We start from the raw sequence: 22,890 nt of genomic DNA, 5'->3' as shown, positions 1-22,890 counted from the left end.
CTATAAATGCCTTCCAAGCAATGAATATGTTGTTTTATTAAAATCATATGTTCATGGATTGACATCATTATTTGGCAATACCTATTTGTGTGAAAAGACATTTTCAAAGATGAAAAATGTAAAATATATTACATATCAGCATTAACAGACAAACATTTGCTCTCAATTGTGGTGATAGGAAACACTAAGAATTCCAATAAGTGAAACGATATTTTCCCAAAAAAGGTTTTATTCTTTTCATTAATAGATCTACAATATAAAATATTATATTAAATTATTATCATCACATTTTAAATTTTATCAGTAAAAAAGTGAAAATTTGTTTTCTCTTCTGTTAGACAAGTACCTACTTGTTTTTGATTCCTGGCAAAAAAGCAAACAAACATATAAAACATTACTATCTGGTCCTTTACAGAAAAAGTACCAATGCCTTTATTAGAGCATAAAAACCTCTTGGACAAATTCAGAAAAATAGAAATATTAAATGCATCTTTTGCCAAACATAAATATAATAAAATTATGTTCAATAAAGGGTCTTTAAAGCAGTTGAAAATTAAATCACTTAATCCCAAAGAATGGGTAGATCAAAGAACAAAAAACACAGAAACAATAATTCCATCAAAGATAAGGACAATAAATGAAATAATATATCAATATTTTGAAAATATAATCAAAACACTACCTGAAGTAAAATGTCAAAAACAATCAAATATATCAAAATATATTCAAATATATGAAAAAAGTGGGAAAGAAGGGGTCGTAGCTATTCCAAATACCAAACTCTATCATAAAACCATAATCATCAAAACTATTTGATAGTTGATAATAGAGAAGTCAATCATTGAAATAGAGAACTATACAATATAATAACTTATCTGATAAACTCAAAGATCCTAGCTGTTGGGGGAAAAAATTCACTATTTGGCAAAGGTATTGACCCACATTTAATACCATATATCAAGATAAAGTCAAAATGGATTCATGACCTAGGGATAAAGAGTAAGATTATAAATAAATTAGAATCACATAGGATAGTTTACCTCTCAGACCTGTGGAGGAGGAAGGAATTTATGACCAAAGAAGAACTAGAGTTCATTATTAATCACAAAATAGAAAAATTTGATTATATCAAATTGAAAAGTTTTTGTACAAACAAAACTAATGCAGACAAAATTAGAAGGGAAGCAATAAACTAGGAAAACATTTTTACAGTTAAAGGGTCTGATAAAGGCCTCATTTCCAAAATATATAGAGAATTGACTCTAATTTATAAGAAATCAAGCCATTCTCCAATTGATAAATGGTCAAAGGATATGAACAGACAATTCTCAGATGAAGAAATTGAAATTATTTCTAGCCATCTGGAAGATGAATGGATGTCCATCAATTGGAGAATGGTTGGGTAAACTATGGTATATGAATGTTATGGAATATTATTGTTCTGTAAGAAATGACCAACAGGAGAAATACAGAGAGGCTTGGAGAGACTTACATCAACTGATGCTGAGTGAAACGAGCAGAACCAGAAGATCATTATACACTTCAACAATGATACTGTACGAGGATGTATGCTGATGGAAGTGGATTTCTTCAACATAGAGAAGAGCTAATCCAATTCCAATTGATTAATGATGGACAGAACCAGCTACATCCAGAAAAGGAACACTGGGAAATGAATGTAAACTGTTATTTTTACCTTCTGAATCCAATTCTTCCTGTGCAACAAAAAATTCGGTTCTACACACATATACTGTATCTAGAATATACTGTAATATATTTAACATATATAAGACTGCTTGCCATCTGGGGGAGGGGGTTGGGGGAGGAAGGGAAAAAATCTGAATAGAAGTAAGTGCAAGGGATAATGTTGTAAAAAATTACCCATTCATATGTACTGTCAAAAATGTTATAATTATAAAATAAAATAAAAATTAAAAAAAAAAGAAAGTGTCTGAGAAAAAAAAAAAGAAATTATTTCTAGCCATATGAAAAGATGTTCGAAGTCAGTATTAATAAGAGAAATGCAAATTAAGACAACTCTGAGATACCACTACACACCTGTCAGATTGGCTAGAATGATAGGTAAAGATAATGCGGAATGTTGGAGGGGATGTGATAACACTGGTACACTGATACATTGTTGGTGGAATTGTGAACACATCCAGCCATTTTGGAGAGCGATTTGGAACTATGCTCAAAAAGTTACCAAACTGGGCATACCCTTTGATCTAGCAGTGTTACTTCTGGACTTATATTCCAAAGAGATCATAAAGAAAGGAAAGGGACCCACATGTGCAAAAATGTTTGTGGCACCCCTCTTTGTAGTGGTCAGAAACTGGAAACTGAATGGAGCTTTATCAATTGGAGAATGGCTGAATAAATTGTGGTATATGAATATTATGGAATATTACTGTTCTGTAAGAAATGACCAACAGGATGACTTCAGAAAGGCCTGGAGACACTTGTATGAACTGATGTTGAGTGAAATGAGCAGGACCAGGAGATCATTATACAACAACATTATACAACAACATTATACAACAACAGTAGTATATGATGATCAATTCTGATGGAGATGGCCCTCTTCAACAATGAGATGAAACAAATCAGGTCCAATAGAATAGTAATGAATTGAACCAGCTTCACCCAGAGAAAGAACTCAAGGAAGTGAGTGTGAACCACTACATAGAATTCCCACTTCCTCTATTTTTGTCTGCCTACATTTTTGATTTCCCCTCACAGGTTAATTGTATGTTATTTCAAAGTCTGATTCTTTTTGTGCAGCAAAATAACTACACATGTATACATATATTGTATTTAACATATACTTTAGCATATTAACATGTATTGGTCTATCTGCCACCTGGGGAAGGGGGTGGAAGGAAGGAGGGAAAAAATTGGAACAAAAGGTTTTGCAACTGTCAATGCTGAAAAATTACCCATGCATATATCTTGTAAATAGAAAAAGCTATAATTTTTTTAAAAAGTGAGGAGAGAATGATCAAGTGAGGATTTTTTTTTATAATGAAGGAGACATGGAAGCTGGTAACTCAGTGATCTTGGAGTCAGAAAGATGAGTTCAAATTTGGCCTTCTCTATTACCCTTATTAGTTGTATGACTCTGGGCAAACCATTTGACCTCTATCACAATTTCTTCAACTGTAAAATGGGGATACTATTAGAACCTACCTTATAGAATTATAATGAAAATCAAATGAAATAATATTTGTACAAAAGCACTTAGCACAGTGTTTGACACATAGTAAATAGTAGAAAATGCTTATAAGCATTTTATATATAGTATTTTTTCCTTTCCCCACCTGGTCATTTTTTTAGGCAGTAGAGAAATGACCAGTAGATAAGGAGAGATTGAATATAAATGAGAGAGTAAGGATAAGAGAGGGCTCAATCTGCTGGAGAAAAATGGTATAGAATGGGATCACTTCTGAAAACCGAGGTGCTTGCTTTCACAAGGTAAAGAGCCATCTCCTTATATGAGATGGGGGTAAAAGAAGAGATAGTGATAGAAGAAATCTGTAAGATGCAAACTGCAGAAAAAAGGAAAAAAGGGAGCTCCTAACAAATTGCCTCAATGTTTTCAGGCAAAGTTCTCAGATGAGAGAATAAGAGGAGTGAGAAGGAGCCATGGGAAGTGTGAAGAAGAATGAAAAATTTAGAAAAGCCATCGAGATAAGTAGAAAAGTGAATACATTTTTAAAATGTAGAAGGATTGTCTTGCTGTACCAAGGGCCAAGTTGAGAGCATCAATTTATACTGGATCTATTCAGAAAGATTTATGACTTTCTCCAACAATGTTCAGCTGTACATCAATAGGAGCAAAAGAAGTGCCATGGTAGGATCAATCCAAAATTAAGGCTTGCCAGGAAAATCAGTGTTAGCATATAAGGACAAAAGATTCAAGAGGAGAGGTTAGTGTATATATAGTTGCAGGGGTGATGGCTAGAGAAAAAACTGAGGGGTCAAAGGTTTGGAGGTCGTGATAAAAACAAAGACTGCGTATTGGGGTTCTAAGTTCAGTCATTAAATAAGCATATATTAAATAATTCTTATGCGCAAGGCACTGTGCTAAGCACTGGGGACACACACAAAAAAGATAAACTCCTTGGAGAGTTGGGGGAGACCATATGCAAAAACTATATACAAATAAACTGTATGCAGAACAAATTGGAAATAACTAACAGAATTAAGGGATTAGAATTAAGAGGGATCTTGAAAGGTTTCCTGTAGTAAGGATGGTTTTAGTTGGGCCTTGAAAGAAGTCAGGGAAACCAGAAGACAGAAGGTTTGGGTAACTTTAGAATGGAATATTGGGGTTTTATGTTGATGGGAATTGAAAAAGGGGATCAATTAGAGGTGGAGATTTAGATTTTGTATGATGACAATTCGGGGTTCAGGATCACTGTCCACTGGGATGGACAAATTATGACCGAGAAAAAGTGTGTTAAAATATTGCTAAATAAATTCATGAGGGTTAATTAATATTACTAAGGACTTGTTCACAGGGTTTGGCAGTTCAGGCAAGGAGACCAGTGGAGGGAGCTAATGGTATAATATTTACTCTTATCCCTGCAAGTAAGCCAGTCCAGGAGGTAGCAGAAAGGAATGGAGTGTCTCTATTCCCTGAAAGCAGGAAGAGTCTCTTTTAAATGGGAAGAAGCTAGCTCAGGAAACCAGCAAAGGATGAAGAGAATCTCTTGGATTCTTTACTGACAGAAAGAAGCTAGATCAGAAGACCAGTGTATGATGAAATGATACCTCCCTGATCCCCTACAAGAAGAAATGAGACATAACAGAATAGAACGATTTCTTTCTGGTTCCCTGCAAGTAGGAAGGTACCAGATCAGGATACCAACTCAGTCCACTGAGCTGCAAACTTTCAGTGCCCTAAGAATGAATGATCCTTGCCCTTTCTGAATGAACCTCTCAGATTCCTAATTCTGATCTGAATGTTTTACACAGATGCAGGCTGGCTTCTGAACTGAAACTACAGTGGATAACTGCTGGCCTTAATCCATAACTTTGGTCTGGGATCAGAGAGAAAGAGCTACAAGTTTACCTCTGGTTCTGAACCCTCCTAAATAAGCCCTCCTGGATGGATTCCCTTTTCAATGTCCACAAACCTATCTTCTTATGCTTCCTTTAACTGGAAATCCCCTCTCCGTACTATAGTTTCTCCTTGGATTTTCCAATTAATACTTGATACAGTCTTCCTTCTTAATCTTTATTTGAGAGGTTGTATGAGAGAAATAGACTGTACTTTTACTCCTACTCTGTCTTCTTTGCTGTTCTTTCCAAAGTAATTTAACTTTTTTTACACCATTATTATTTATTACTCTGTAGTATTCATCCTGTAGTATTGCTTCTGTTTTCTATATGTATCTTTTGAAAATAAGGCTTTCCCTTTTTCCTTGATTTCTTCTATTTCTGTTTTTTTCATTTCATTGTTGAGAATTTCCTCTCTCTCTTGAGTCAACTTCCCTTGCAGAACATTAGGTCACTGGATCGACCTATACTTTCTCTGAACCCCTTGAATCAAATCTCTCAAATCTAGGGTTGGATTATAACCAGTTTTCCTCTCCTCCATCATGAATTTAAGATGAAGAGACTACTTGTTCACAAAGTTTTCCATTATTTCTATTTCAGCAACCAATTCCTTCTTGGTCAGAATTATTTCCAGCATAATAGTTCTTCTTCTGATTTTTCTAGTTTTTTTTTCTTCAGAATAACATTGTTATTGAGGCATATCATAATTTTAATAGCTACCCTGATGTTGACAGAGAACTCCAGCTTGTGCCTAAATTGTTGAAGCTTCTGTCTCTCTCCCCTAATCAGTATAGAGTACCATCACTCAAGAGCTGGAAGGAACCTTGGAGACCATTTAAGTCTAGTCCCCTCATTTTACAGACACCAGGAAAACCAAGTGATTTTCATTGATTTTCCTCATGTCTCTCACCTTAGGGTTTTTTTCCCTGAATCTTAACATAGTGTATCTACTGAATTTCTTCTGATTCTTTGAATAAGGCATTTCTATTATGCAAAAAACAAAAAAACGGTTGAAGGCAAGAGAAAAGTCTTCAAATAGTTTAAACCAGAGGGAGACCTTTCAAGCTGGAATACATTTTAGGGATTATTTAATTCAACTCCATAATTTTATAGATTTAGAAACTGAATCAAGAGAGCTCATAAGTCAAAGCGAATTTATTGAGTTATAGGAAAACCAGAACTTGAACCCAGATCTTTTAATTTTAACTCATGCTTTTTCTATTATATTGTGTTGTCAAATATAAAGAAGAGAAGAATTGTGCTATGCTGCAGCTCTCATTTTCATGAAAGGTGGTAGATTTTTAATTTTATATATGAAAAGATTTATTAGAGACTTCTAACAAGGAAATGACTTCCCGATACTCAAAGCATTGCAGTCAAATTTGACTGATCTGAAGTGCAGTGAGTGTTCAGTACTGGGTACCACCGTTTAAGAAAGATATTGCTAAATTTGATGGCAACTAGCATGATGAAAGACTATGTCATATGAAAATTGTGATGTTTACCCTGGAAAGAAGATTCAGAGACATCATGATGACTGTCTTAAAATATTTGAAGGACCATCACATGGAGGAGAAATTAGGTTTATTCTGTTTGTCCTCAAAGAGCAGAACCAATAGCAATGAGTAGAAATTTCTAAGAAGTTAAATTGGGCTTGTTGTCAAGAAAAATTTTATAACAATCAGAGTATCCTAAAGTGGAATGGGTTGCCTTGGAGTGGGGGAGAGTTCCCCTATCCTTGGAGATCTTCAAGCAAAGTCTGGATAACCACTTGTTGGATACTTTATAGTGGCTATTCCTTTCATGTATGGATTGGAGTAGATGGTCACTAAGGTCCTTCCAACTTGCAAATGCTATGATCTGGGTTGGATGAACCTGTCAGGGAAAAGGAAAAAAGGATTTTTTTAACTGGGTGGAAGGCTGGATTAGATAATCTCTTCAACTCATTCAACTTATTCTTAAATTCAGTAAAAATCATAGGGTGTTAAATTGAGATTAAAGAGTTTACATGAGTATCTACTGTGCAGTAGTGCACATTAGTTCCTGTGGAACTTATTGAGCTAGGATCAGAATAAGATCATAGAATTATAGATTTAAAGCTGAAAGAGAAGTTAGGGGCAGTGGATTATGTTATACTCATTTTATAAGTGGTAAAAGTGAGACACAGAGAGGAAGTGAAGTAAAGCTTTATCCAGTACTATACTGTCCATTTGAGTAAACAGAACTTCAATACCAAACTTGGTCTAACACGCTTTTTCTAAAACTTCATTACCTTTATCTTTCCTGCTATGAAATTTTTAATATAGAAGAAGCTGGTATTACTTCTTTCAGTGCTTTTGAGAAGAACAAAGAGAAAGAAGCAAAAACAGGAAAGTGAGGAAGCAGGCTAACAAAACCTGACAAAGTGTAGGTAAGGTAGCCACCTACAATGTAGCACATAGTGGGATTCATGGAGGCACATTTTTGAATATCACTTTTCTTATAAATACACACGTTTTTAATGCCAGAGATTTCTATTTCCCATGACATCTAGAAAACATATTACAATAGTGGAAAGTAATACACAAGAACAATTTGAAATTTTCAAGAATACAATTTTCAGTCCTTATTGAGGGGACACATATTCCTTCTTTAGAATATATTAGAGGATTCCAAAAATAACTGACCTTTTAGGCAACAAGATTGAATATATACTTTAAGCCAGTTCTGTTAGTGGTATAGTGGAAATACTCCTGGGTTTGGAGCCAAAACCCTTTTGTACAGATTATTGTCTGGAAACTGTGTGAATTGGGCCTCAACTATAAAAGGATAGACTTGGATTAAATGATGTTAGAACTTCCATTTCTAAATATTATGATCCCTAGAGGCATCATGAGGCGACTGGCCTAGTCTTCACTCCACTGACTCAAATGATGTTAGAGCTAGCATATATTCTTTCCCCAACTCCCATCTTCATAGATAAAGCAATATAAACTTAAGAGATATGGAGTGATTTGCCCAAAGTTACACAGCAGAATAAAGAACGGACCTGATTATAACCCAGATCTTCTGATTATAGTTACACACACATGTGCATACATGCACACATATAAATATGCACACATCTGCACATTCAGAGACAGAAGGACTGTCAGCTAATTTTTTCCTACCTCCTAAGGATTTTTTTTTCTTTAAGGCAATGGGGTTAAATGACCTGTCCAGGATCACACAGCTAATTAATTGATTAGCTAATTAATTAATGTCAGCCCTCCTTTTGAAGGACTGAATAGGTCCTCCTGACTTGAGGGCACAGAATCTCTTCACTTTCTCACTTAGTTGCCCTCAAGGGAGTTCTTTTACTGAAAATCTTTCTTGGCTTAGGAACATCCGCTGTCACTTGTTCTCAATTCTATATTCTTATACAACTGCTTGTGAAATTGATCTAATAATGCTTTCAATATTTCATGAGCATTGAATATTTTCATGATCCATATTTCAATAAAATTCAAAATTTCAAATATTATTTCAATATTTCATGATCAAATGAGATATTTTGTTTCTACAACACACTTCATAAACATCTGCTTTTTTAAAAAAAGGGCATCTTAACATCATAGATAGAGAGCTGGCCTCTTGAGGTGAGAAGATGTGTTCAAATTTAGTTTTTGACACCTTATGGATGTATGACCTTGGGCAAATCATTTAATTTTTCAGTGCTCTGGGCAACATTTTAAGAGACTTTGCAGACCTGCATCAGGAAGAGTTTCTTCACTAGAAATTTTCAATACCAATAAAACTTTAGCTCCATAAATTATTATTGCTTTGTTGTTATGTTATCCCCTCCTCCACCCATCCCTCATTCAAACTGCTAATCAGTTAGAGACCAAAATTGATGTTTCAGTGCTCAATTTCCAGTGGCTAGTACATGGTAGGTCCTTAAACATTTATTGAATCCAATGCTTAAAAATTCTTAGGAAATTTAATAGGAAGTAGGGAGAGGGTGGTTGAAGAAAACCCTTTTGTTGGGTGGGAAAGTTGCGATCTTCATCCATTGTTGCTTTCCCATGCTAAAACAATCCCAACTTCACTAGTCAGATACTTAGTGGAGTCAGGAAAGAGAATATTGGGATTGGGGATCACTTTCCCCTTCTGCTACCTGTAGACATTATGCAATAGTGATCTGTAGATCTAGCTTTCTCCCACCACCACATCTCAACTTCAGTCACTCTTCACATACTCCTTTCTCTCAGCAAGAAATAGCAATCACACTCACTGTAAACCAGCTACACACAGAGGCAATCCTTAAAACGTCCCTCATTTTTACTGGCATTAAACACAGCAAGCATGGGGTAGTTAGAGTGAGGATTGACGGATGGATCTGAGGGAAATAGCTGAGCATCAATCAGCAGTTTGAGTACAGAGTGCTGGTATGTTCTTGAACCCAAATCATCATTGTTATTAAACAGCTCCCTTTGTCCACTGGCTTCATTGGACTTGTTATAGGATGCTGAGGTAAGAACGGAAAATTATCATCCCCCAATCTGTTAATTTAAATCATTCCGTTGTCGATTTGGAAAGACCTGTATTGACCATGGGTAAATAATTTAGCCCCTTTGAAATTCAAATTTTTTCATCTGTAACATGAAGAGATTGGGCTAGTTGAACTTTTACAATCACTTTCAGCTTGAAATCCTGTGATCTTGGACTCTGTAATCAGTAAAAGAAAATCTATAAGGATATCCATTTCACACTTGTCTAACATACAAATGGGTACACACTCATATAACAATCCATCTCCCAGTCTGGGTCCCTTCCAGCTCCCTCCATCTAGCGCGCGCGCGCGGGTGCGTGTGCGTATGCGTGTGTGTGTGTGTGTGCGCGTGTGTGTGTGTGTGTGTTTGCCTCTCACACCCTCTTTCTTGCTGTGCTTCTCCTTCACGATTCCTCTTTTTCAAACTCCAATCTTTTCTATAACTTTTTTCCTTCCCGGAGTCTAAAACTTTGCAACACTGTAGTCAGATTCTGGGACAGTTTAATTGGCCACCTCCCCGCTCTCCCAGCTCCGCCCGTCATTCCTCCTCAACTCCCTCCCCTACCCGCTCTTCCCTCCGCCCACATCTCCCACCCTGTGCTGCCACTACAGCAAAGCTTCTTTAGCGGCTGCGAGTGTGTGTATGTGAGTGTGAGTGTTTGTGTGTGTGTGTGTGTGTGTGTGTGTGTGTGTGTGTATGTGTGTGCGCGCGCGCGCGCGCGCGTGTGTGTATGTATATGTGTGCTTGCGCTACAGGCGCGGGGAGTGTCATAACTCTGACCTCTGGCGGGAGCAGCGGTATCCGGGCGGTCGCGTCACTCACAGAGCAGGCGGCGGGGAGAGTGGGACTGCTAAAGGCAGGGCAGCAGAGGCGCAGGGCATGGAACCGGCAAACCCGGTCTGAGAACGCTACCGCTAGCGGGCTCCAAGCACACCGCAGCCTCAGACGCGGCTCCCATTCCGGAGCCATCCAAACTTTTTCTTTCTCTTTTGCCCCCTCTACAAAGGTAAAGTCCCGAGCGCGTGTTTCTTGACCAAAGACGTGAACGGAATAGCGGGGTGCTGAGAAGAGATGCCCCCAGCATCTGGGGCTGCGCGATACCTTTTCCCCTGGCGCCGCGCTTCTGGCTGAAGAGCCTTCGGGGTGGGGGAGGGGGCATGAGCTAGCTTTGGGGGGCTTTGCTCCTTGAGGTTAAAGGGGCCACTTAGTTTCTCAAGCTTCTGACATAACTAGAATGGGCTGGGAATGCAGATTTGGGGAATGTTCTTGCCTTATTCTGGAGGGTGAATATACGGGAGGATCTCAGTCATAGACCGGTGGGCTCCCCTTTTCCTGGGGGTCAGCGCTTGGTTTCACCTCCCCACCTGGGGCTCCTGGGCACCCGGCCGCCTCACTGAGCCCGGGTTTCCTCTCTTCTCTTTCCACAGGCGACTTACGAAGTGGGCGGACAGGTCGGCGGCCGAGCTTGAGGCAAGCTGAACGCAACATGATGCTCAGAATGTGGGAGGTTCTGGCAGCTCTGGCGGCTGTGGCGTGCTTGGTGGAAGCCGTACGCGGGGGACCGGGGCTCAGCATGTTCTCGGGTCAGGCAGCGCAGCCTGACCCCTGTTCTGACGAAAATGGGCACCCCCGTCGCTGCATCCCGGATTTCGTTAACTCAGCTTTTGGCAAGGATGTGAAAGTGTCCAGCACCTGCGGACGACCCCCAACCCGCTATTGCGTGGTGGTGGAGCGCGGAGAAGAGCGGCTGCGCTCTTGCCACCTCTGCAACGCTTCTGACCCCAAAAAAGCGCACCCGCCCACTTTCCTCACTGATCTCAACAACCCGCACAACCTGACCTGCTGGCAATCCGAGAACTACCTGCAGTTCCCTCACAATGTAACACTCACTCTTTCCCTAGGCAAGAAGTTTGAGGTCACCTACGTGAGTCTCCAGTTCTGCTCACCAAGGCCCGAGTCCATGGCAATCTATAAGTCCATGGACTATGGGCGCACTTGGGTGCCTTTTCAATTCTACTCTACGCAGTGCCGCAAAATGTATAACCGCCCCCATCGGGCTCCCATCACCAAGCAGAACGAGCAAGAGGCTGTATGCACAGACTCACACACAGACATGCGCCCGCTGTCCGGTGGTCTGATTGCCTTCAGCACGCTGGACGGGCGGCCCTCTGCGCACGATTTCGATAACTCTCCCGTCTTGCAGGACTGGGTCACGGCCACAGACATCCGCGTGACCTTCAATCGACTACATACCTTTGGCGATGAGAACGAAGATGACTCAGAGTTGGCGCGAGACTCTTACTTCTACGCTGTTTCTGACCTGCAGGTGGGCGGCCGCTGCAAGTGCAACGGTCATGCGGCCCGCTGTGTGCGTGACCGCGACGACAGCTTGGTGTGTGACTGCAAGCACAACACGGCTGGACCGGAGTGCGACCGCTGTAAGCCATTTCATTACGACCGGCCCTGGCAGCGGGCCACCGCCCGAGAAGCCAATGAGTGCGTGGGTGAGTTGTGCGACCCGCTGCTGTCGGGAACTTCGGGGCTCTGGCCTGGGTTGGGGATGGGAGAGAAGTGGAGGGACGGCGTCAGGTAACCTAGGATGCAAAAACCATGTGAGGCATGAAAGTAACTTCTAGAGTCTGAGGAGCTGGAGAGCGGGGCGCAGAGGATAGGAACAGTGCTGCGCTCTCCACCTTGTCTGGGGCAGGGAATTATCTTCTATGGAGTGAACTGCGCGCTTGGCGTTAGAGCCGAGAGGACTTCAACTAGGTCCCAGGTTTCTGGTCCCTGAGACCGGTTCCCGCTCCCACCCCGTGGCACTTTGCCTTGAGAGCTGTGAAGCGCTAGTTGAGGTAGAACGTAGTTTAGAGGGGGGGAGGGGGGGGAGAAAAAAAAAAAAAAACAAAAAAAAACTTCTTGATCAGATGCCTGCAGGCTAGAGTGTACTACAAACTAAAGCCCTCAGGACATGAGAAGAGGAACTGGACAGAATAAACTGATGCTTACTTGACACGTGTGTGTGCCCGCCAAATTTTGAGCCTGCCGAAAACCCCCAGAAAAGCCAGGAAGGGAAAAAAATAATCACTGTCAGGCAAGAGTTCCCTTCTAGGAATTATTCGGTAATTCCCGATTTTACCGACCCAGAGTTTACCCCAGTGAAAATGCTTGTATTACTTTTATATCTTTTGGCTTTAAAGGTCTGATATTAGAACACATCAATATTTTCTAGTGCCGACTTCCATTTGAGTAATGGAGTTCTAGGCCTCACTAAGTTTGTTTTTTATTCCATTTGCCACATAAGAAATTAGAGGCAGATTGCAAATCCTATAAACAATATACAAGACATTTTTAAGTTTAAGTTTGGGTCTCTACTTAGCATAGATAACCTTTTAATTCATTGTTGGTTGGGATTTAAAAAAAAAACGAAATTAATTTTGTTTGCGGTATGTTTCTATTAATTGAAGAAACATGATGAAATTCAGATTAAGTAGCCTCTACATAGGCAAAGGATAATGGAAGAAAATTCAGGAATAATTTTGAAAATTTAACGAGACCAAAATAAATAAATAAATAAATAACTCCCTTCTCCAAACAAGCCAAAATAAATAGGGTTCCAGACGTTACCTATAATCAAGGCCTAAACTTCTCACTTACTATTAAAACTCAAAGTTTCAACTGTGAGAAGAGAAATCTGGCAAAAGTTCTGACTGAAAATTTTGAGGCTAAAGATTGAAGCCAAAACAAAGTCTTTTTCTAATGTCAGATACTCAGATTAACATACTAACTTCTACAGGTACACACAACCTTCGTTCACTGAAGGCATCCATGCCTCAATTTTAAAATCTGTAAAATAGTAATATATAAGAAATATTTTAAGTTTTCTCTACCTCACAGTAAGTGGATGTACTCTTTTAAAAATTGCTGAATAAAAATTAGAGTCAGGATTAAAAGTTACAACAAACTACGTATTTTTACAGCTTTGGGGTTTTGTTTTGTTTTTTGTTTTTTTTGGCATTTCCGTTTTTTTGAGTTTCTGGTCTCCCATTATATCTGCATTCTCTCAGACACATTACAGAATTCTTCAGTCCCCATGAACACACGTTTGGGGTCTGGTTTTGATTAATTGTATCATGTCATTGTTGAATAGTTTGTGCTTTATTACTTGTAGATACAGTCATTTGAACAATCTCCTGGAAGAAAAAAAAAAACAAAAAACAAAAAAACCTGGAACATTCAGTTCAAGAACTGGGGTAGGTAGTTTTGGGGAAACTGTGCCTTCCTTAGATCCCTAATCATCTATTTTTTCACAGAATACACAACGCCTTTGTAGTCTTGGGTATTCATTATCTCTTCCTTTGTCAGACAAAACTAGAAAAGATATGTATTTCTTTGGGCATATTTTGTGTAGAAGTATATCCACATATGTCCTGGTCTTAGAATGTTCTTTGAATTGCTTCTCCTTGAATTTTAGTCCTTAGGAAATGTGCATTTTCTTCTTCCTCTTTTCTCTTTCTTTCTTGGTGTTGGTGGTGGAGATATTGATGGTCTTTCTAGAATCTCTTTATCATTTCTATAGTTCTACTTTGTACATGTTTGTGGAAGTTCATTTTGTCACATAAAAGACATAAGACCAAAAAAAGACCAAAGTGAAATGCATAATTTAGATAAACTAGGCTGAACATTGGGATAAAGTTTGATTGGCTTCTCTATTATCCTTCTCTATTATCACTACTGATGAAATTTGCCAGAGAATTTAACAAGCTTTTTTATCTTTGGAAAAATAATCTGTGTCTGAATGATGAGAATATTTATTTTTAAATAAATTCAGTAAAGGTTTTTTTTTTCCTTCTCACCCTAAAAACAATACCTTCCTTCCACAGAGTGGACTGAACATTCTGACAAAATTGATCAGTCAGTTAATTAAGTTAGCAACAAATGAACCAAAAAAAAAAAAAAAGGCTAAGCTAAATAATTGATTATTTTTGTCCACATCACACCCCAAATCAGCTTCACTTTCTCTTTTTAATTTGTATTTGATAAATAGATGCAGGTTGAAATATTCATTGTAGCTATTCTAATTTGCAATGATTTTTCTCTCCAATTTTAATAGCTAAAATAACTTCATATCTTTAAAGTTATTTGCCTTCCAAATAATGCAACAATATCAATGCAATGTACATTTCTTTCAGTCAGTTTTCTGATGTTCTATAGATTAAAATCCATTATTGAAGAGACTATAAATTATTAATAGTGAAAATAACCTAGAATCTGAGTGATTATTCTATCATCTTACAAAAATAAGACTAGTGCATTATTTTTCAAGGAATTTACAATTAAAGGTTGAACTTTTTACAGAAATGAAAAACCCCTAAACAGCAAAACCTGCAGTGGTTATGTGAATTAATTAGTATGTGACAGGTGACTTCTTGAGAGGAAGTATTACCAAATCTTTACAATACTGATTTTGTGCTATATATCCTAGGTTTCTGTTTTCATCATAATTCTGTCTTGTGAAACTAATTCATACTTTTGAAGTAGTTTATCCAAGATTTTCAGGTCCTGAGTAAAAGAACTAGCGAGAAATAGAATTGTTGGAACCCATAGGGTAATGAAACTTAAATATCCAGAAAGCTGTCATAGTACAGATTAACCCTGATCTCTACATAGTTCATCTTTCTCTTAGGAAAAAAAATGTCAAACATGATTTTAAAAAGATTAAACATTCTTATCTTCTTTGTAGATCCGAACCAAAATGACATTATATATTTTCAAGATTTTAAAATGTGATACATTTTTTGAAATAGGACCACAGTATTTTCATATTATTATAAAATACATGTTAGATGCTTCTTTTTCTGTATATTTTCAAGGTAGAAATCTCTGTGGTATAAACATGTCCTTTTGGAAAGGCAAGTTTATTTTAAATTCAATTTAGAGTTTCTTCCCAGAAATAATTCAAAACAATGCAAAAGACAAGACTATGTATATATAATGTTACAATCCGGACAGTTCTCAGTGGAATAACTAAATACTCTCTTTCGCTCATATGTATTGGTGTGTTCTCATGCTTTTATACATGTGTGCATTTGCATTCATCCATGGTGGGGGTGTACATCCAAAGGGAAATGCATGAGCAGTTTTTCACCACCTGGTTTCTAGATTTTTCCCTCTTCTTCTAAGCATCTGAAGAACATATTGTGTTTCATAAATTATTGACATCACTTTTAATCAGCATTCCCACTGATGTTGGAGGGCTTGTGTTAATATTTAGTGCCTGATGAAGCATGGTGCTTAATCTTACTATAGGGATATCGGCATGAGACCTTTTCAGTTTGTTGCAGGACAAGCTTATGAAACTTGTTCTGCCACTCATTCTAGGGCTTTGCATCACCCCAAATGTAATTTAAAACTTATATAAAAGATGGCTTTGCAAGGTGAGCTCCTTGCTGAGCCAGGGTTGGACTCCCGTGGTAGTGAGGTACCTGCAATTTGATGCTCACAGCAGTTTCAATACAGCTTAGAATGAGTCAGTTCTCTTTACAAATGACTGATCTCCCCAGGAGTTCCCATATTCTTCCCATTGATCTTCCTGGGAATGATACAGTTGAAATATAAAGAAAAAGTCAGCAAAAATTTCTTCAACAATGAAAAGGGGAAAAAATTGGTTTTTGGCAGTTGTTGTTACATTAAAAATTTGATAGTTTATCAGAGGGGGAAGGAATCTTAGAGGTCATCTATCCAGGCATTTTGAACCTGGCATCTGTGAACTTTAAAAAATATATATTTTTAAACAACTATATTTCAATATTATTGGTTTTCTTGGTGATCCTATGCATTTTCTTTTATTCATTTAAAATAATTATTCTAAGAAGGGTTCCATACGATTCACCAGACTACCCAAAAGGTTCATGACACTAAAAGTTTAAGAACCCCTGAAATCCAGTCTTCTTATTTTAAAGAGGGAGAATAGAAGATCAGAGAGATTGAGTAATTTAGGCCCTTGTCTATATAGTTTGGTGGAATGCTCTTTCTTGGGGTGCTTCTTTGTTGGAAGAGAGTAAGGAAAACCTGTGACTCCATCAAAGATTGGAGTTGGTTCCACAACTGATAACTTATCATAAGATAAGATATTGTATATTGGGTTTTAAGCTTTATCTTAGCCGTCAGTCTAAGCAAAACAAAGCCCTGAGGTTAGCAATGAAAGTGAGAGATTTGAGTATCTATCTATGCATACTCATTACTCAAAATTATTGTTAATGGATAAAAGTTTTATCAGCTTTACCATTTTACTCCTGCTTAGTTCTATAAAATTTCTTTCCTTCAAAGGAGATGAAACAGAGCTACAAATCAGAAAGCCCCAGCTGTTTTCCCCTTTTGGCCTAGTGATATGATTGCCTGACTGCCCTCCAGCATCTTAGGACTTCCAGGAAAACCAAAATAAATGAAGAAATTAAAGGAGGCTAGGAAGGAGTTAAGAAGTGTGATGTAGTTAAAGAGAAAGGTTTGGTGGGAAATGGCATTTCTGAGTCCCTGGTGTGAAGCTAGTAAGTGCTGTTTAAATGTGTAAACAGTGTGGGTAGGTCATTTATCTCTGTAAGCCAGAGCAGCTGGAGCAAGCACCTCTGCTGGCATTCTCATTAGCACCTGGTGGGCAGGAACCTCCCAGCACTACCCAAATAACGTGGAAACATTAGCCCAAACAATGCATCAGGCTGCCAAAAGACCAAATGAGGCTGCTTCCGACTTTACCCAATAAGTGAAAAGTTTGTCAGAGTAACCCTACTGGGGCTAGACTCTGCTTTTCCAGGATCGGCTAAGCTCTCTGTTTGCCCTGCCCAGACTTCTCCCTGACCTTCTGTAGAAAAATGAGATCCTCAGAAAAGTATTTGAGAATTCATGTCCAGAGTAAATATTGGAAAGCAACATTTTGAAATTCAGATGTTCCCTGGAAGGAATCCCCTCCTTGCAGCTCACAGCTGGTATCGATATTCTTTCCTTGGGGTGAATTGTGCTTTTCATTAAGCGAATTTTTTGTCTTGGGATTAAACCAGTGTTGTAAACTTTTATGTTTACACTTCAAAAGTCCATTGGGTTGTTATCCCTGTTATCTTGATGGCTTCTACAGTGTCTGTTGTGCACAATGGCTTTACTGTAATAAATTGCTCTCTGGGGACCTCAATTATAAAAGTCTTAGCTGGAGATACACAAGTACAAATTCTTTGTGAGCAGTTTTTTTTCCTTCCCTTTCCTAAGCAGTAATCATACCTCGATTTTCTGCACAATATTCCATTGTGGAATCTGAGGGTTTTGAGTCAGACTATCATTAATTAAGTTGAATATTCTCTCTTACTTTTTAAAGTCAAAGTCAAAATGATCTTTAAGTCTCTCTCTTTTTTTAACTCTCTTTTTTAAGTGAAAGTCAAAATGGTCCATTTTGCAAGATATTTGACTAGATAAAAGTTCATTTTCAGACTTTCACCAAGGCTTAAGATTTAGAGAGAAAAGAACCTAAGATTTCATTTAGGCCAGTTTATAGAAAAGGAAGCCAAAATCCAAAGACAAGAACTGTGACCCATGCAGGGTAATACATCAAACATGTAGCAAAGCCTGGATTATTGTCTTGCTAAATGGCTAGAAAACTTGTAAAGAAACTTTTGGGATTAGAGACCAGTATTCAGAGACAGAGTGATGATGTGTTTGGTGCAGAGGTAGTAGTAAAGAGTGCAAGTTGTAAAGAAAAGAAGCTGAAAGTCATATGGAACATATGACACTGCAAGTTGCAAAAATGAGCTTTAATATGGCAGTATAAAAATAGCTGTCAATTTCATTAATCATGGAAAAGTCTATTGATCATCTATCAGTCCATTCAACTACCTTTGTGATAGCCCTAGAGCAAACGCCATAAACTATGGACTTCTCGAAAGTATTTAACTGTTCAGGTCAAGCCCTAATTTGGAAAACTCCAGGATTCTGAAATGTACACTGCTGTTTTGGATATAACTTAAAATAAATGATCTGATGCTTAGAAATCATAATCATAATGAAATATATACTATAAGAATATTTATTTTCAGAGGGTTAGACTAGAGTAGTGCCATATAACCTCTAGGAACCCAATATTTAAATTGCATTGAATAGGAGGCCCACAGGACCCCTGTAACAGTTCTGTAGTCTTAATACAAAAAGTGTCCAAACTGTGGACTCCAAAATAATAGACTCTAATTTGCATCTGTTTAGCATGTAATTTACACGTTGTTCAGTCAGTGCCAGGTCCCATGGAAATCCTCCCAGCCAGTAGTACTTTGCTTTTGGTGATATTTCTCCTTTGTCTTTTCTAATTCCCAATCAAGTATTTACCCAGGTGAACTGTGTTACTCTACCCACTTTACTGAGAAAGGATTAATGCCCTGCCATTGGTGTATAACAAATGAGTCTTTGACCCAGGCTGATCATCTTATTCAACCCCTTCCTTCTACAGATGATCTCAGAATTTCAAGTCTTGTGATCCAAGGTTGTACCATTTGGCACCAGACCTTTCCCTTTCATTTCCAGATATTAGGCAACACTACATTTTCACTTAAGATGGACATTTCCCTCAGAAATGTTTTGTAAACTCTTTTTTGAAATGCAAAGGAAGATATCATTAATGGAAGAAAAATCATATCAGATCCTTATTACAGTGGATTAAGTGGTAGATATGGGAGGCAGGAAAACATAGATTTAAATCCCTTTGACCATTGGCAAATCTGTAGTCCTTAATTTCCTTGTCTATAAAACAAAGATAATACCCATAATATCTATTTCAGAGGTGATATTCTGCGCTTCACTTTACAAATTTTAAAGTGTAATATTATTTGTAGGGGAGAGTTTGGGCACATAATATAGCAGATAGAAAGTCTGGAAGACTTGATTGCCTCTGTACATGCTGGTTTGTGCTACTGGGCTAAATCTATTAACTTCTAAATGCCCCAGGCCACTTTGAAAGATCTTAAGTTGCAATGAAGATGCTGATGCATGGGAAGAGGAAATCCCTGCACTAATGAAATCACAGGTCTGGTTATTTTAAATGCATTAAAATGTCATTTATTATTACTGTTAGGTGTGCTAGTGAGAAATGAAGATAGCTTGCTTGTAATGCGGTAGAAAGAACTCTGTATTTGGCATCAGAAAACTGATTTTGATTTTCAGTTCTTTCACTTTCTCTTTGTTCTTGGGCAAATTGCTTCACTTATATGAGATAATTTTCCTCATTTGCAGAATGGGAGGATCAGATAACAAGACCCTTAAGGTCTCTTTTTAGGTCTATGTTTCTGTTGGACCTATTTTGTAATTTTTCAAGATTTCCATAGCTCCTTAGATTTGCTGAAGATGCCCAGGCCTCCATCAAATCACAGAAGGTGATTAAAAATCTGAATGGATCTCCTTTTTCAAGATGAAGAAATTAACATCAAAGGTAAAACTTTTTTTTCTTTTAAAAAAAGTCATAATGGTATACTTGTAAAAAAATACACACACACATATATGTATATGTGTATATATATATATATCTCCTTGTCCTTTCTCTATGATTCTATTCACTCCCAGCCCTTCCATAGACCCTTTCCTTCAGATACAGACAGTTGTAGTGTTCTTTGTTCGTTTTCTGGAGGTCTCTGAGAGGTCTTCAGCAGAGTAACCACCGCATGAATAGCCAGGTATTAAAGTCCAAAAGTCCTTATTGTCTCCTTCAACTGGTGCTCTGCTAGCTTTCTAGTGGTCTTCAGAGGGGATTTGGTTTCAGTGGAGAAAATGCAGGAGGACAGGCCACCACCATGTGTGAGATGAAGTGAGTCTGAGTCCAAGGGTTTGTGCTCAGCCTCCAGCCACCACAAAGGTAGATGATGGAATGAATTTGTCATTGCCTCCCAGCTCTATACTGAGTGTAAACTAATTATTATATGACTAGGAAACCTTTTTTTAATTTTAGAAATATTTCTTAATTTTTATAATTATAATTTTTTGACAGTACATATGCATAAGTAATTTTTTTACATTATCCCTTGTATTCATTTTTCCAAATTTTCCCCTCCCTTCCTCTATATCTCCCCGAGATGACAGGTAATCCCATACATATTAAATGTGGTACAGTATAACCTAGATACATTATATGTGTGTAAATCCAATTTTCTTGTTGAACGTTAAGAATTGGATTCCGAAGGTATAAGTAACCTGGGTAGAAAGACAGTAGTGCAAACAGTTTACATTCAATTCCCAGTGTTCCTTCTCTGGGTATAGCTGTTTCTGTCCATCATTGATCAACTGGAAGTGAATTGGATCTTCTTTATGTTGAAGATATCCACTTCAATCAGAATATATCTTCATACAGTATTGTTGCTGAAGTGTATAGTGATCTCCTGGTTCTGCTCATTTCACTCAGCGTCAGTTCATGCAAGTCTCTCCAAACCTCTCTGTATTCATCCTGTTGGTCATTTCTTACAGAGCAATAATATTCCATAACATTCATATACCACAATTTACCCAACCATTATCCATTTGATGGACATCCATTCATTTTCCAGTTTCTAGCCACTACGAAAAGGGCTGCCACAAACATTTTGGCACATACAGGATCCTTTCCCTTCTTTAGTATCTCTTTGGGATATAAGCCCAGTAGTAGCACTGCTGAATCAAAGGGTATGCACAGTTTGATAACTTTTTAGGCATAGTTCCAAATTGCTCTTCAGAATGGTTGGATTCTTAAACAACTCCACCAACAATGCATCAGTGTCTCAGTTTTCCCACATCCCCTCCAACATTCATCATTATTTGTTCCTGTCATCTTAGCCAATCTGACAGGTGTGTAGTGGTATCTCAGAGTTGTCTTAATTTGCATTTCTCTGATCAGTAGTGATTTGGAACACTCTTTCATATGAGTGGAAATAGTTTCAATTTCATCATCTAAAAATTGTCTGTTCATATCTTTTGACCATTTATCAATTGGAGAATGGTTTGATTTCTTATAAATTAGAGTCAGTTCTCTATATATATTGGAAATGAAGCCTTTATCAAAACTTTAACTGTAAAACATTTTTTCCAATTTGTTACTTCCCTTTTAATCTTGTTTGCATTAGTTTTGTTTGTACAAAAGCCTTTTAATTTGATGTAATCAAAATCTTCTATTTTGTGATCATTAATAATTTCTAGTTCTCCTTTGGTCATAAGCTCTTCCACAGGTCTGAGAGGTAGACTATCCTCTGTTCCTCTAATATATTTATGATCTCATCTTTATGCATAAATCATGGACCCACTTTGATCTTATCTTGGTATATGGTGTTAAGTGTGAGTCCATATCTAATTTCTGCCATACTAATTTCCAGTTTTCCCAACAGTTTTTTTTTTTTCAAATAATTAATTCTTATCCCAAATGTTGGTATCTTTGGGTTTGTCAAACACTAGATTGCTATAGTTGTACCCTATTTTGTCCTATGTATCTCGCTGATCAACTAGTCTGTTTCTTAGCCAATATCAAATGGTTTTGGTGACTGCTGCTTTATAATATAGCTTTAGATCAGGTACAGTTAGGCCACCTTCATCTGACATTTTTTTCATTAATTTCCTTGAAATTCTCGACCTTTTATTCTTCCATATGAATTTTGTTGTTATTTTTTCTAGATCATTAAAATAGTTTCTTGGGAGTCTGATTGGTATAGCACTAAATAAATAGATTAGTTTGGGGAGTATTGTCATCTTTATTATTATTCGCTCGGCCTATCCAAGAACAATTAATGTCTTTTCAATTATTTAAATCTGACTTTATTTTTGTGGCAAGTGTTTTGTAATTTTGCTCATATAATTCCTGATTTTGCTTTGGTAGATGGATTCCCAAATATTTTGTACTCTTGACAGTTGTTTTGAATGTAATTTCTCTTTGTATCTCTTGCTGATGGATTTTGTTGGTGATGTATAAAAATGCTGAGAATTTATGTGGATTTATTTTGTATCCAGCAACTTTGCTACTGTTGTGAATTATTTCTAATAACTTTTTATTGGAATCTCTGAGGTTCTCTAAGTATACTATCATATCATCTGCAAAGAGTGATAGTTTGATTTCCTCATTACCTACTCTTATTCCTTTAATCTCTTTCTTAACTCTTATTGCCGAAGCTAGCATTTCTAATACAATATTGAATAGTAATGGTAATAGTGGGCAACCTTGTTTCACTCCTGATCTTACTGGGAAAGGTTCCAGTTTATCTCCATTACATATTATGCTTACTAATGGTCTTAAATATATGCTCCTGACTATTTTAAGGAATGGTCCATTTATTCCTATACT

The 22,890-nt window shown here is 37.5% G+C and overlaps 1 protein-coding gene across 1 annotated transcript in view; it reads left to right on the top strand.

Moving 5' to 3' along the window:
• Positions 1–9,926: 9,926 nt before the first annotated feature.
• NTN1 (netrin 1) overlaps positions 9,927–22,890 on the top strand; it is a 454,000-nt gene continuing 441,036 nt past the window's right edge. The window contains exons 1-2 of the mRNA XM_074311942.1: positions 9,927–10,581; positions 11,003–12,079. Of these exons, the coding sequence (XP_074168043.1) occupies positions 11,062–12,079 (1,018 nt within the window). The 5' untranslated portion in view covers positions 9,927–10,581; positions 11,003–11,061. The remainder of the gene's footprint in view (positions 10,582–11,002; positions 12,080–22,890) is intronic.

The sequence above is a fragment of the Sminthopsis crassicaudata genome, chromosome 4, assembly GCF_048593235.1.
Source record: "Sminthopsis crassicaudata isolate SCR6 chromosome 4, ASM4859323v1, whole genome shotgun sequence".
Taxonomy (NCBI): Eukaryota; Metazoa; Chordata; class Mammalia; order Dasyuromorphia; family Dasyuridae; genus Sminthopsis; species Sminthopsis crassicaudata.
Note: the sequence above shows the minus strand (reverse complement) of the source record. Positions and strands in the feature narration are given on the sequence as shown.